This window comes from Chiloscyllium punctatum, chromosome 2, assembly GCF_047496795.1.
Source record: "Chiloscyllium punctatum isolate Juve2018m chromosome 2, sChiPun1.3, whole genome shotgun sequence".
In the NCBI taxonomy this organism is placed as follows: Eukaryota; Metazoa; Chordata; class Chondrichthyes; order Orectolobiformes; family Hemiscylliidae; genus Chiloscyllium; species Chiloscyllium punctatum.
The window spans coordinates 69,693,347-69,708,908 of record NC_092740.1 but is presented as its reverse complement, the minus strand read 5'-3'; the positions used below and the strand labels follow the sequence as shown (position 1 = coordinate 69,708,908).

The 15,562-nt window shown below is 35.9% G+C and overlaps 1 protein-coding gene across 5 annotated transcripts in view; it reads right to left on the bottom strand.

Annotated features, from left to right (window-relative positions):
* Positions 1 to 326: 326 nt before the first annotated feature.
* fer (fer (fps/fes related) tyrosine kinase) overlaps positions 327 to 15,562 on the bottom strand; it is a 199,311-nt gene continuing 184,075 nt past the window's right edge. For all 5 annotated transcript variants that reach the window (XM_072583637.1, XM_072583635.1, XM_072583636.1 and 2 more), the window contains 3 exons: positions 14,937 to 15,091; positions 11,199 to 11,321; positions 327 to 4,567 (listed from right to left, as the gene is read on the bottom strand). In XM_072583637.1, the coding sequence (XP_072439738.1) occupies positions 4,425 to 4,567; positions 11,199 to 11,321; positions 14,937 to 15,091 (421 nt within the window). In that variant the 3' untranslated portion in view covers positions 327 to 4,424. The remainder of the gene's footprint in view (positions 4,568 to 11,198; positions 11,322 to 14,936; positions 15,092 to 15,562) is intronic.

Sequence of the window (15,562 nt, the reverse complement as noted above, 5' to 3'; positions counted from 1 at the left end):
AACATGCAATGAGTATTAAACATTCATGTATACAATGTATTTTCATTGGTCAGGATTTGCTCAGGATTATGTTTCACCTGAAAACATTGTGGTGGACATCTCTGTGTTGAAATATGATACATTTCCAAGAGCCCTTACCAAAATGACAGTAACATTTTAAAAAAAATTCTTCCACATCAAAGAAATATCACTTCTGACATTAAGCTAGACAAAACTAAGAATTAGGAGATGGTAATTATTTATGCAGAGGACTTTCACCTAATGTTACACTTTGCATAAAAAGGCGACTTCTCAATATTTCTGAAAATAAAAGACTGTAATAATACTGACAATCCATTTATTTATTAGAGATTACAGTATAAATATCAACAACAGACTTGTTAGTGGTATTTGGTCCAATATAACATAGAAGCGGTTTAAAACAAGCCTGCAATTCACAAGGGCACAGCAGACAAAGAAAACGATAACTGGCAAAGTTATTTCAAAATCCCTGTAAATTCAATGTAAAAAAGTACAAAATAAATAAATGTTACAACACAGTATTGTGTTAAAAATTACAAAAGACAAGTATTTCGGTCTATGATATTTTGAACATTGTTCCCCCAATGGTTACATCAGAATTCGGCCTGATTTTCATTTTGTTGTTTTGGGGCAGAAATATATATACATCCTTAAAAAGTAAAACTTTAATTTTAAAGTGAACATTTACTTTTAAAAGATTATTTTAGCCTTTGACAGAAAGTTTAAGACATTTAAAAGAATTACTTAGTTCCAGTGTTGAAAATGTTTTCTTTAAAAGCAGAAGCTTCAACTTTGGGAAAAGAAAAGGTGCACTTTTATATATTAACAGAAATCAAAATTTCAATCTTTATTCTGGCACACTACTGGAGCTTTTCAAAATCACAGCACAATTTGATGTTTCACGCATTGCTATTGGTTTTAAGTTAAATGGTAGAAAAATTACCATTTATTTCATATAAAAGCAATATGTATGACACAGATCAGAAAATTGAAGACTTACTTTCATTTGTCTTATGGCAGCATGAAATCTGAGAATAATGGGATACTAGTTGAGATTAATCTTTACAACGAAACACTGATGTAACAAAAGAGCTAAAGCACTCTGCTTTTATGTATGGTCACACTTGCATCAAGAGAAAGGGCGGGCCTATTCTTTATAATTTTGTTAAAATGAACACAATAGCATAGATGTTAAAATATGTGGATTTGTACTAATCAGAATAAAAGTGCAATTCAAACTTATGCCACATAAAAGCATTCTGACAACATATACTGGAAAATCTCTGTTCATTAATTTGGCTTGGCTTCAGCTTCAGGTGGCTTTGTCAAGAGATCACTGCATTAATTTCCTGTACCTCTCAAACAAGAGATTGAAAAGAATTACAAGCATCTGAGCAGTGACACATAATGAAACATGTATGGCACACCTATGTCGTCTCTCATATCTCTATTCTCCAGTTTTTATTACTATTTCCAATTATAATCTGAACAATCTTTATTAAGGGACTAAAGTTCTTGTCAGACAAATCTACTGTAGAATACTGCATTTTGCTTACAATTCTAATGTTGTGGATGTTCAGAAACGGCGTTTTATTACCACAAAACTCACGAAGTTCAAAGTACACAGTTCAATTCTATGATGGGCTTATTATGGTATTCAGAATGTAAATTTAATACATTTAAAAGCAGTTAAATTAGTGACTTTTTAAAATTATGTCATTCACGTAATTCAAAAGTGACTATTTGGCTGTTATTGTGGAATAAATGTACATTTTAAGACTTTGCTTCCCCATCACTTCAGAATGGAAGTATGGCATAATAGTACACTATCCACGATAAAATCAAAGCCTGCTTACAGCAAGTATGGTCAACCAGGAATTGTCTTCACAACAAAACCACATTTCAAACCCAAGAAATTTACTGACTTTACTGTGACAATGCTCAGTTTGCAAAAAATATAATTGTAATAAGATTGCACAATTTGCCGGTAAAGCTGAAACTCTGCTACAGCACCCAGTTCACCAGTTTGAAAATACCAACATTCCTGTAAGCATTTAACATTCTTACTACACTGAAACATTTTCTGTGAAACTTGCCATACATTTATTCTCCATGTGTAATACTGAATTTGCTTTGCAACAGTGAAATGCAGGCATTAAATATTTACGGTCTGTGGAAATACTAGAGCAGAAACAAAAACTTGATTGCTTTTTGGAACAAAAGCACTTGCAACGGATTGGCTACAACAGTTCAAATAAAGTCAGTAGAAATGTTGTTAAATAATGTTGTAAAATACATGCTGTGCAAAGTACTTAAAACAGACGAAGCACAACTTATTTAGTTTCTATTAGTACTACCATAACATCTGAATCCATAAAATTCCTATATATCGTACTGTTGTTTACAAGATGGGCTTAGTTTTAAGTGTACTATAAATCATACCATTTCCTGCAAGTTCTAAACTTGTCAAAAATCAAGAATGACCAAACATATTAAACAAACTGAAAGATACATCAGTTCACACTTTGTAAACAAATTTGAAAAACAAAACCATGGAAATATTAAACTTAGGACTCCTGCAAACATTGTCTTAAAATCATGATTCACAGTACAGTATTTCAATTTGTTTCATGTTTCTTCCTGCACTTCAGTATGACTTTAGTCCTACATTCCTAAGAAAGATAGTGCTACAAATCAATGTGCTGTAATCATCTTCAATCATAATTTTAGAAGTGGATTCAGATATGGACCAACATACATATAAATCCATGTCTAGTGAAACATACAGGATCTAACTGTGAATCTAGTGAATGAATGAGACTGATTCAGTGTCATCCTTTACCACAGCAATATTCTCTGAATCAAATCTCCTCTTGGACAGTGTGACTTGGAAAATATAAATTGGAACCAAACATAAGATTGCATCAGACATCTAAACATATTAAGCTTTGAAACAGCATATTTTAATACAAGCCCTTTCTCAAGGCCTATTGTTATTGTCTAATGTTCACTTTCACGTCAGAAGTGGATGCCACATTATTTCACATTGAAAACTTTGCCTCAGCAATGAACCAGAGGATGTAACACATTCTGCAAAGTGCTCTCCACTTGATTTTGCACTTTGTCAGGACATGTCTGTGCACATCAGCAACAAACACTAGTTATGGAAGTTCATGTGCAGGCTAAAGCAACAGAATCCTCAATCCCTTAATAATGAAAGGATATATACAATTTAACCAAAATTGGTACAAAAGCTATCATTGAATCTGAAATACTGTTGATATGAAGTGGTCCTTTCTAAATTATGATATAATACATCCAGCTACTCAGCTTCTGTAAGATCTTTTGAGTTTTGCTGTTATATTATATCATTAAAATCAATGCTTCAAATTTGGAGGGTTATTTCTGAGTAATAACAAATAAAGAAGCATTTGGCACACTTCTCTGATTCTATTGCAATTTGTCATAAATTAGAGGAAATAATTATTTCAGATTATTTGAAAGTAGGAGACTTTAATATTCAAAGCGTTAACTTATTTGCATCAAGATATGGACAGCAAAACAATTGTGTTCTTGCTAAAGCTTGGTCAAATGCCTACTACTGCTGGCAAAATGTTCAAATATTTTAGCATTCAAACAACAAGGTGCATTTTGAATTCAATAAGATCATAGATCTCAAAACTGAAGTAAACCAACAAAAAAGTGTTAACGTATTTTCATTTTAAAAAAGCATAGGTACTTGCACTGTACAGTACAGTACTTTGGAATCTCAAGCACATCATGGAAACCTAATTGTGATGTCTTCAATAATAGCAACCTGAAGAATTGTGCAGATAAGTGATCATTAAGACAAACAATTATACAAATGTCTTGTTGATATTTCTATTGTGTTATATGGCCAACCTTGCCAGCTGAGTGTTCTTGAAAATACGTGGAAATAATCACTGTCTCAGGACCCTATTTCCTGGTTGTCTATAGTAGATATTTTTGAGTCTGACAACAGCAATTTAAAATAGTCAGCTTTGGGATCAGCGCCACAAACTCTTATATTGCATTTCAATAGCACCAAGTAAACATACCATAATCTGATGTGCTCTATTTACATTTATGAAAATGACAACCAGAGGACTTTGCTTCTTAGTTAGGTGTGTGTTTTTGCAATGTGTTTTTTAATGCTTTGAGAAACCTTTTCTCTTTGATGTACCTTACGAATACTTATGGGCCTCGAACAAAACAGGTAAGAAATGTTTAAAAGTTTCAAGAAAAAAATGCGGCTGCAATATAACAAATATATATCACATTAATTACAATATATGAGAGCAAAAATGGCATTGTGTGACTCCTGATGTTTCGTAATAACTGAAGATTCAATTTCCTACAGTCAGCATTTACTCCTTGTGTTACTACGTTATCTTCTTCTTGATGCACAAGAGTTCTTTGTGCACATCACTGAAATTTGGTCGATTTTCTGGCTTATATTCCCAGCACCTCAGCATTATGGCATATATTTCCTCTGGACACTTCTGCGGTGATGACATCCTGTAACCTGAAACAGTTGAACAACATTTTTAATACAAATGATTCTCTCTTCGTGTTGCACTATCCTGACGTTTGTAGGCAACTTGGGTAAAACACTGCTCTTTACAGGGCACAAGTTTCTTTATGCTTGGTATAATTTTAGGATTTAGGATAGACACCAACTCCTTTTTCAACTAGACAAATGTTTCTGGTGAGTGGTTATCCATTAATTTCCACATTTGAAAATCAACACTTGTTCAAGTAGTTTACTTAAGTTAGGTAAACCCATTCAAACAATATTTTTGAGTGATAAAAAACTTTTTAAAAAATTGAAGCATCAATATTTCTTTACGTTTAATTACTTAATATTATCTTGCATTATGTTCTCAACAGTTAGACAAATCTTTGTCTAACTGCAAAGGGATTTTCTTGACAAATGGAGCTCAATTCTGACAACTTGTACAAGTAGGAACATCTGAACATGTATAAAGGAATTGGGAGCAGGAGTCAGACATTACCCCTCACTCAAGTTTTCTCCCATTCAATATGATCACAGATGATCTAATTATTCTACACTTCTACCTACCTCTGATAGATTCTTGATGAGTGATAAGATGCAAGTCTGTCTGTCTATCTATCTCTGCCTTAAAAATACACAAAACTTTCTTTTCATCACCTTTTAAGGAAGAAAGTTCCAAAGACTCAACGTTCTGCAAAAAAAAACCTCACCTGTCTTGAATGGGCAATCCTTTATTTTTAACAGTCACTTATAATTTAAGATAATAAGAGATAACATCTTTTCCAGAATAGTGTATTCAGTATTGGTCTCACCAATGCCCTGAATAACTTAATTATCTCTCTACTTTTGCCATAAATTCTTTTCACAATAAACAATGAAATTCAATAGCTTGCTATTTACCTGCTGTGGCTGCAGACTAACTGCATCTGGACAATTTACAAGAACACCAATGTAATGGGGGGAGAAAACATGTATCTGTATAAGAGGAGTGTGTTGATTGGTTGACAGGTGGACTTTATCTCGTAGAGTAATTATCAAGGAAAATAGACTAGTTAGATGACTATTCTCAGTTAACTGTTTAGCTTTGTTTAAATTTTAAACCAGGCAAGTTGACTGATTGATTAAGGCATGCTTTGACAAATTAGCCAGAAAATGGTGTCAACTATTTTGTTGATTACACTGTTAGCATAATCCTTTGCAAACTCAGAATTACATTATAAATGTTCAATTGCAGAATCATATCTAATGTTGAATACTGATACCAGTACAGATTCATTGGGTGCGGTTAATACCTTGCCTGTTGCAAAGAGTTGAAAGGATATGTCCTTGGGACATATAGCCTACATATCAAGCATCACGTCAGCACAATCATAAAATACATTACTCATTTGCATGATAGGCAGAATGTATGTTGGCCTATCGGCAGCGTCTTGTTATCACTTGTGCTGCTGCTGTATGGAAGTGTGAAAAAGATAGCTTCACCTGGTGCTCAAACATTTGTTATAGGTTACCCAACTGGGTATAGTTCCTGATAGATCTCTAATCTCTGGATTGGTTGCATTTGACCTTAAGTATTGACCATAGCCCAATCCTCAGACTGTAAGGATACTGATACCCGGACTCTGGTTAGACCAAGGTTGGTTTGGATTGGCCATAATAAATTGTCAGTTGTGTCCAGAGATGTACAGGAAAGGTGGATTAGCCCAAGGTAAATGTGGGATTAAGAGGATTGATGGGGGTCTGGGTGAAATGCTCTTTGGAGGGTCGATGTGGACATGATGGGCCAATTGGTCTCTTTCCACACTATAGAGATCTGGCTGACTGATTTTGACCATACCCCTGGACTGAAATCAGATGAAGCTCTTAAATAAATGTGGTGGCACCATCTGACTGGCTGAGTCCAACTTGATCTTACTAACAGTTGGTCGCCTTTGACTGTTACACACAGAATCATAGAATTCCTACAATGTGGAAGCAGTCCATTCGGCCCACCAAGTCCCACCACCCCTGTGAAGAACAGCCCATCCAGACCCATACCCCTACCCTACGCTTGTAACCGTACATTTCCCATGGCCAATCCACCTAACCTGCACATGTTTGGACTGTGGGAGGAATCCAGAGCACCTGGAGGAAACCCTCACAGTCACCTGAGGGTGGAATCAAACTGGGGTTCCTGGGGCTGTGAGGCAACCTGTGCTAACCACTAAGTCACCATGTTACCCCATAGCGATTTACATACTGACAAGTTAAATTAATAGTTAATTCATTAATGGTTAATTACAAGTGAATAAGACTCAAAGCTTTAGCCATGTAGTTGGTAATAAGTGAAATGAGAACTAACAAATGAGGCATCTGAAAGTCAAGGTTATTAACTATCAAAGGATGCCTACAAAAACTACAAATTGAGACATAAAGCATTGAATGCTATCCCTTTCATTGCATTTGGTTGAGTAGGTTTTAATTTACCACCTGTTGTTAAATCAGAGAGATGTGCTGATCAGATATGCATGAGATACAAAGAACTCAGAATGTGGGTCTATACTGGCAAGGCTGGAATGCATTCGATTAGAAAAGCTGAAAAGCCAAAAAGCCCTACAAAGAAGTCAGGGACAGCTGAAGACCGAGGCCAAAGCCATGATGTTGTTGATAGGTTGTGTATGCAAGTGAATAAAATGACTCAATGAGTGAAATGAGACACCCTCCTTTGTTAACATTCCTGAACAGCAGCCAAAGTTCTTGGAAACCAGCCAAAGGATGCTTTGAAATTACACACATGTAACATGTAGTTCTCAAGGGTAGTTTATATGAACCTGGAATTGTGAAATGTCTAAACACCTGGATGCAAAAGATAAACATGTGGAAAACTATTAATGCCTGTGATCAAGTACAATCATTTGATTTCTGTGTTAAGGATATTGTAAAGATAATTTCTAGACTCACAAGAAGATAGAAACAGTAACTGTGCTTTATTTTGAAAATATTAGACAATTAATAGGAACAACAGAAAATATTCACAAATTGAATGTACAGTGTACTTCAAGGAAAGTTAAAAATGAAATGTCTTTGAGTCAAGTTATCTCAACATGGACAACATCATCACAGATAGATAGTGACTAACCATATCTTCAGGTGTGGTGGAGGGAAGTAATAGGACTTTTGAAAACAAATTGAAATGTTGTGTACAGATTAGTCCACAACGTGATACAACACTCTGCAGACTAACATTCATATAGATAGTCAGAAAGTCTTTTGGATTTTACTTGATAAGATGGCAACACAAAGTTGATGGGGGCATATCCACATGAGACAATAGATAAAGAATTAGTGGGAGCTGCTCGATGACTATTAGAGGTACAGTGATAAAAGGTCAAGGTGCATCAGAAGGGAACAGAACCCATTCAAATGGGTAACTAGCACACAGTTGAGGCAGCTACATAGGCAGTAGCAACAAGTCCTGAACATCAGGTAGCAGCAGCAACAATTGGACCAGAGGGATAAATATGATACATTTACACGGGGATATGGAAAAGACAATTAAGTGATGAGAAGAATAAGGAGTGTTGGAAGGTGCCAAATGGAATCTGGCAAAAGCCCAAAGTGTGATAACACTATGCTGTACTCAATATAACCTCAGAAAATATACACAGAATTGCACATCATTGGAAGCAAGTCTTTTGTGGGAGAATGGGCAGATGCCAGTGGGGATATGGAATAAGAAAAGATGCAGCAAAACAGCAATGCCTGGTATGTGCCCAAATTGATCTGAAAAGACCAGTCAAGGTTCCATGGCATTCCAGTTTTGACCAAACCTGTTACAAAAACAGTTACAAATCAATTTCAGAGGATCCCTCTGACCGAGTCAGGGAAAATCTTACTTGGTTGCTCTTGTCCAACTGGTTTTTCTAAGTTAGCATTAATCATTGGTTATTCTAAATCAAAAGCAAACTACTGTGCTCCGTGATTATCTTCCATGTCATAAACAGCAGAATATCAACAATCTTCCATTAATACTCCGGGTTTTGCAGTATTCTTCTTTCTGATAATAAGTGAATTAGTTCACAGTTCCAGGAGGACCCTCCAAACTTGATTTTTTAAAGTCCTTCACAAAAGTAACTAACACCCATATGCAACTCCTTTAAACTACAAACTTTAACATATGATATTTATATATGTTAATCATGTCCTTCATCACATCAGTGGATGAAATTTTCCACTGTATTGAGAGGCGAGAGCATTAGTGAGAAAGTTAAGAAAATGCAACAAAAATGAAAGAAAATCGTATTCCCAACATTGAGGAAAAAGAATTCTGATTTTTCCCTAAGGATTTAAACAGCAACATTCAATCTAGGCAGCGAGCAGTGACTACCTTATTTCCATGCATTTGCATCACATACCATGAGATTGAAAACTTTCAGCACAATTTTGAAGGAGACCTGACTGGGATCAGAAACAAATGTAGTATCTCTCCTAGAAAGGAGAATAGGACAGCTTAGGAGAAACTCAGTTAACTTGGCATAAAGATTTAGCTTGTGAAACTTGAGACCAGGAGTGTTTGGTTAGAAATTTCCACATAATTAAAAGACTCAGAAATCCTAAGTGCTTAGTCTCGTGACTATTCATGTAAGGGAACTTCACAGTTCACAGGACAGAACAGAGCAGAAAAGCAGCTGAGTCAAACCTAAAGATTTAATGCACAAGAGTAATTTCCATGGATTTGAAATATTTAAAGTAATCATGTTGGTGAATAGACGATATGTTATTTTTCGGTATCATTTAAGAGCTTTCAAAGTGTGATCTATATTTATAATAGCTTGATTTTTAAAAAAGTGTAATAAAATTTATTGTTAAAGAAAATCTGCAGCCTCTTGTTTCAGTAAATGACCACCAAGTCAAATGAAAAAGAACATCTGAACTAACAAGTCAAATTTAATTCCTGAATCTGACTTGTTCGGAAGCTACATCAACTGGGATCAAAACATTCTACTTTGGTTGTGTGGAACAGTCGATAAAAATCACTTAGTTGCAGGAATACTTTGCACCCATTGGAAGACAAAGTTTAACAACTTAAGATAAACTCAGTTTAAAATTAATCACTGTGCAAAGTGTTCTTTTAATGGGATATGGGTATCATGGGCAAGGCCAGCAATTGTTGCCCAATCCTAACTGCCTTTGAAATGAGTAGCTTGTTAGACTATTTCAGAGGGGAATTAAGAGCCCATCACATTGTTGTGGACCTGGAATTACATAGAGGACAGATTGGATCAGAACAGCAGATTTTCTTCCTCAAAAGACATTACTGAACCAGATAGATTTACACAATAATTGATGATTGTTTCTTGGTCACCATTACTGATATTGACTTTTAATTCCAGATTTATTAAATGGATAAATTTTACAAGCTGCTAAGTGGGATTTGTCTCCAAATCATTAGCCTGAGCCTCTGGTTGCAAGTCCAGTGACATATGTGAAGGATGATTGAAATAAGGGAATGATTAAAATGTATCCTAACTAATGAGTTTGAACCATGTTATAAATAGTTCATAGTAGCAACCAGGGATTAGACCAGCTTGCAAAAGTCATTATTGTAGAAGGCTATAAAAGCTCAAAATTTGTTGTTGTGCAAATTAAATGACATAAAACATAAATGGTTCAGCACAAAACAGAGGCCCTTTGGCCCATGATGTTGTGCCAAGCATTTATCTTAATCTTATTTTATGACCTGGAATAAAATTGCCCACAATAATTTAAAAATTTCTGAGGTACCAGAGACTCCTCTCCTGGTGGCAATGTAAGTCTGGCAAAAAATCACAGGGATCTCCAGGTGTGCATCAAGCAAAGTAAATAGTCAATTCCAGTGAAACAGATACCAAACCAGGAAGTCAAAAAATAAAACTGTCTCACCTTTAATTTAAAGTAACAGATCAGAAAATAAATTATTGAATTAAATGAATCCAAAACCAAAAAAAAAGCAAGTCAACATTCCACAAACAAAAAATGAGTTTTCCAAGGATAGTGAGGGCCTTGATCAATAATTATGAAATTAGTAAACTGTTAAATAAAAGTTTAACCTAATTCAACAAAGTTTAAATTTTTGAAGGATTTTACATCAAGCCTAACAGCCTGTGGATGAAGGTTTTCAGTTTTTCATAGATTTTCCATTGATCTGAGTCTGTGGCAGAAACTGCAGGGCTGCAAAATCACTGACACAACTTCTGGATACCTAAATTTAATGCGCATGTTTAAGTCAGTGTCAGAATATTGATGGCAAACAGATCACTATCAGCATAAAACGTTGGCCAATGTCTTTTGCTTATTAATGACATCCTCTGCCTTTTAGGTTTAATCTAGGTCTAATCTATTTTGGGTTTTGTGGAAACTAATGACAGTATAACAAACATTCATACTGAGATGAAGAACTTTCATTATCGCTTTAACATAACAAAAAAGTTCATTGATAAATATGGGCAGAGCTCACAATAGTCAAATATGTGTATCACACAGAAAAAGGCTACTCAGCCTAAGTTGCTGTTTATCCTCTTCATGAGCAGTCACAGAAAAATAGCATGTAGCAATACAAACTTCAACTAATCAGAATGTATGTATCACTATATCAGTATTCAGCTTTTAGTGTTAACTGTACCTTTTTCAACCTGTTCTCGTGCCTGTTGATTAGTCATTCCTGGATATGGACACACTCCCAAGCTGAATGTCTCCCACAAGAGTATCCCATAGCTCCACACATCGCTCTCTGAACTGTATCGTCCTGTGACAGAACATTTATACCAAAAATCACTTTATTAATTTCTAGCATTGAAATTGTTTGTACCTTACAAACTAATTAAAAATAGATAAATTTGAATCTATGATAAAAGTCGAGAGAAGGCTCGTCATGCGCAATTGGATGTTATCAGGGAGTGTACCAATGTGAGCAATGTTTTTATTTTCTCTTTGTAAAGATGACAATTCTGAATCAATTTAATTCTTGCCTTCAGTACCAAAGTTCAGTTGACTTCATAGAATCCTTACAGTGTGGAAACAGGCCATTCGGCCCACCAAGTCTGCATGACTCTCCAAAGAGTAACTCACCCAGACCCATTCCCCTACCCTGTTACTCGACATTTCCCCTGACCAACGCATCTAACCTACACATCCCTGAACACTGTGGACAATTTAGCCTGGCCAATTCACCTAATCTGCACATCTTTGGACTGTGGGAGGAAACCCATGCAGACACAGGGAGAATGTGCAAACTCTCCATAGACAGTCATCAGAGACTAATCAAACCAGGGTCCCTGGTGCTATGAAACAACAGTGCTAACCACTGAGCCAACATGCCACTGTTCTTCATGTATAAGTGTGTGGGATATAGGTAAATTAATGTTACTTCTGCAATTCTGCAATTTCATTTTACAAAGTAAAATGAGCTCACACCAGTGTGTAATTGTTTTAGCCACGAGCTGAATCAACAAGAATGGAAACGATGTGGAGGAAATATATAATTGTTTTTGTATTAGCTAAAACTGTATGTCAGAATGAAATGTGACTGCAAAACAATGGTAGACATTACGGGCAAGTAGATAAGATGTTGTGAGAGGATGAAGTTAAGCTAGATACGCCTGTACAAACAGTAGGTATAAACATCTGTTTCCCACTTTTACAGAGACAGAGGAACAAACCCCAATTAAAAGGGTCATAGGGATCAGAACGGCCTCGGGAAAGGCACAGATGGAGGGGGTAGATAATGATGAAGAAAGAATATGCCTAACAATGACCTACAGCAGGATGAGGTCAAACAGCCTTGTGAGGCCAGAAATAAGCATTTTGTCACAGACAAGGCCGGATAAGGCAAGAGATAAACAGGGGTAATGGGGGCCGGTCTTAGGGAAGTGGACGATGTAAACAGGGGAGGGAGCAGTGTAAAACAATAGAAATCAAATTATATAAATGCTGTGTATGAATTGAATTTGGTGTGTATGTCCTCTGCCTTATAGACACTGGACATCACACCCACTTGCAAGTGTAAAATAAATGACACTACTGATTCAGATCTTGTCTCGGACTGAAATTATTCTCACTTTGTTTCTCACAAGTGTAAATAAGGTTAGACAGAACGTCATGCAGAAAATCAGTCATCCTTGCTCCTGAGCTCATCCAAAGTTCACTCCTAATAACTGGTCACAGAAAAGAATGCTTAACTGGAGTATGAAACTTGAATGATATTTTCTGTCCAGGGTCCTGGGTGGACAGGTCGATTGGCAACCCCCCACTGTAATTAGCTAACATATCCAAGAATGCTAAACAACTAAACTGTAGAGGATCTCTTCACAATTTTTTAAACAGATGAATTAATTGCCCAAGTAATGCACTGCACATGATCTCTTTACAAAGCTGTGCAAGAGTTGCATGCTGTAAATTGAAGCCTGCAAATTTTAGTCTCAAATACAGATTCTTGGTAAATCTAGACATTTTCATGTATGTTACTTTCCAAATCTTATTTACAGTAGTTATTATTCAGCTTAAAAGAGATGTAGGATGAGATCTAGAAGGGCTTTTAGAAAAGGTTTTTTATGGTGATCTGTTTGGATGCTTAAAATAATTTGCTTACTGTTGATGCTTTCTTCACTGTTTGGATAATGTGGCCAAGTAAAACAAATCAAATCTTACTAAAAGAGCTTGCAAAAATCAAAATGATTGAAATAGAGTTTGACATAAAAAACGTTAAATATTTCACATTTAAAAACATGATTAAAATTAGCAATCTAAGTAGTGTCCATTTACATTACTAATGTTATAACATGAGGGTTTCTGCCTGCCTGGAAAGCCTGGTTTTGATAATTTCACCTAGATATGTAAAACTCTGTCAGCTGAGGGAAAACTATAGAATATGAATATATGCTGTATTCACTTCTCCTGTGACAGAAGAACAGAACTACTTCATTACAGTAAAAAGATGGATTTTGTTTTGGTGAAAACACAAGACATATTTGTTCCCAAATATTTTGATAATACTGCAGAGGAAAGACATGTCTAGGAGCCACAGGAGGGGGAGAGTGCCTATGCATAACTTTGTTCCATTGTAATTGAATTAAAAAGCTATTATTTGGTATGAGCAGCTTTAAAATACAGATTACATATTCAGTTCATAGAATATTTTATTTGATTATCTTTTCTCATATTAGAAAATGATTTCTGAACAAATCAAAAATGAAACATCCAATTTGAAAACTTTTTCACACAACTAAGGCTTCAATATTGGCAGTTGTGGTTTGTTCAAACTTTTGAGAGTTTACTGTAATTAGAGACAAGTGATATTTATTTTCTAACTTATATTAAGCAAGTAAGGGTACCAGTGGTCCCAGACTTTGTCAAATTTCTCATCAAATGCAGATTAATGTTTTGAAGAACTCAATAAGAAACTCAAAAATCTACTTCCATCCCCTCCCCCCCCAAAAAAAACCCACCGCCCCATTCAGAGAATCCACTGATTTGCAATGGGAAGTGTCTAAGGAGAATACGTTCAAACCTCTAATGCTCGAAGCAATGTCACTACACTTCTCTCCATCCCAGTGTTTCTAAACACCCAGGAATCTATGTATAGCTTTGCCACACTACCCATCACATTATTGTATAACCTGCAGGAACTTTTAAAAACATTTCTTCATGGGGTGTGGCTGTCACTGGCAAAGCCAGCATTTAAATACCCCAGAAACCAGTTCAGAGACAATCACATTGCTGTCAGTCTGTAGTTACATGTAGGCTAGATCAGATATGGATGTCAGTTTCCTTCCCTAAATGATACTAGTGAACCAGATACTTTTTTCTGACAATTATCAATAACTCTGGTCATTAGACCATTCATTTCAGAATATTATTGTATTTAAATTCCACCATCTGTCATAGCAGGTTCAAATTGGTCTCCAAATCATTACCTGGGTATCTCTGGATTAATAGTCTTATGATAATACCACTAGATGATCACCTCTCCCTTTTATGAAAAAGTAGAATTTAAAATTGAAATCATAAATGGAGGAAAAAAATGATAACATTTACCAAGGGTATTTTTGAAGATATTTTTGAAGAGAAAACACCAGTTTTATGGAATCAGTTTGTAGAAATAAGTACATGAATAGCAAAGGTTTGGAAGGATATGGGCTAGGAGCAGGTTGGTGGGACTAGTTCAGTTTGGGATTATGTTCGGCATGTACGGTTGAACCGAAGGGTCTGTTACCGTGATGTAAGACTTTATGACTTGAAATGTTGGCAGTTTCCAGAATGTAAAGTAATAACGGAATTTTGCCTATTCAATCAGTGTTAAGCAAATAGTTGCGATAAAAATACACTGCACAATATTTGCATTAGATAAAATAACTTTTTTTACCGTAGTTTAGAGCCTCAGGAGCTGTCCATTTAATTGGAATTTGCTTCAAGCCGGACGATGAGTAAATTCCATCATCTTCCTGTCTTGACATTCCAAAATCACTGATTTTAAGAACATTATTGTCGCCTACAAGACAGTTTCTGGCAGCAAGGTCTCTGTTAAAAATATAAAATATATGAATATTAACTTGATAAAATAGAAACTCTCCCTGCATCGCCCCCTGTACTAATGACAATGGGGTTCCGGCAGTGGTCCATAACTGTCCTTATCTGTCTCCAAAACTAGAAACTCCTCTCACTGCCCATAGTTTGAACCCTGAGCCCATCATCCCTGGTCAGAACCCTGGCATGCCAACTATAGGTATAAGTGGCGAAGTTATGGATAAGCAACCCTCACTCTGATGCACTGCCTTGACTGTACTAATGACAATGGGGTTCCGGCAGTGGTCCATAACTGTCCTCATCTTATCCATGAACAAGTTAATAAGAGGGCACTTTGCCTGGGAGACCTCAATATCCAGCCATATTGAGCCTGGATCACTATCTACCCAAATCACAGACAAAGGACAGCAAGGAATTCAATTGATACCTCCTGATGTCTGGGAAATCAACTCCTCCCCTTCCTTG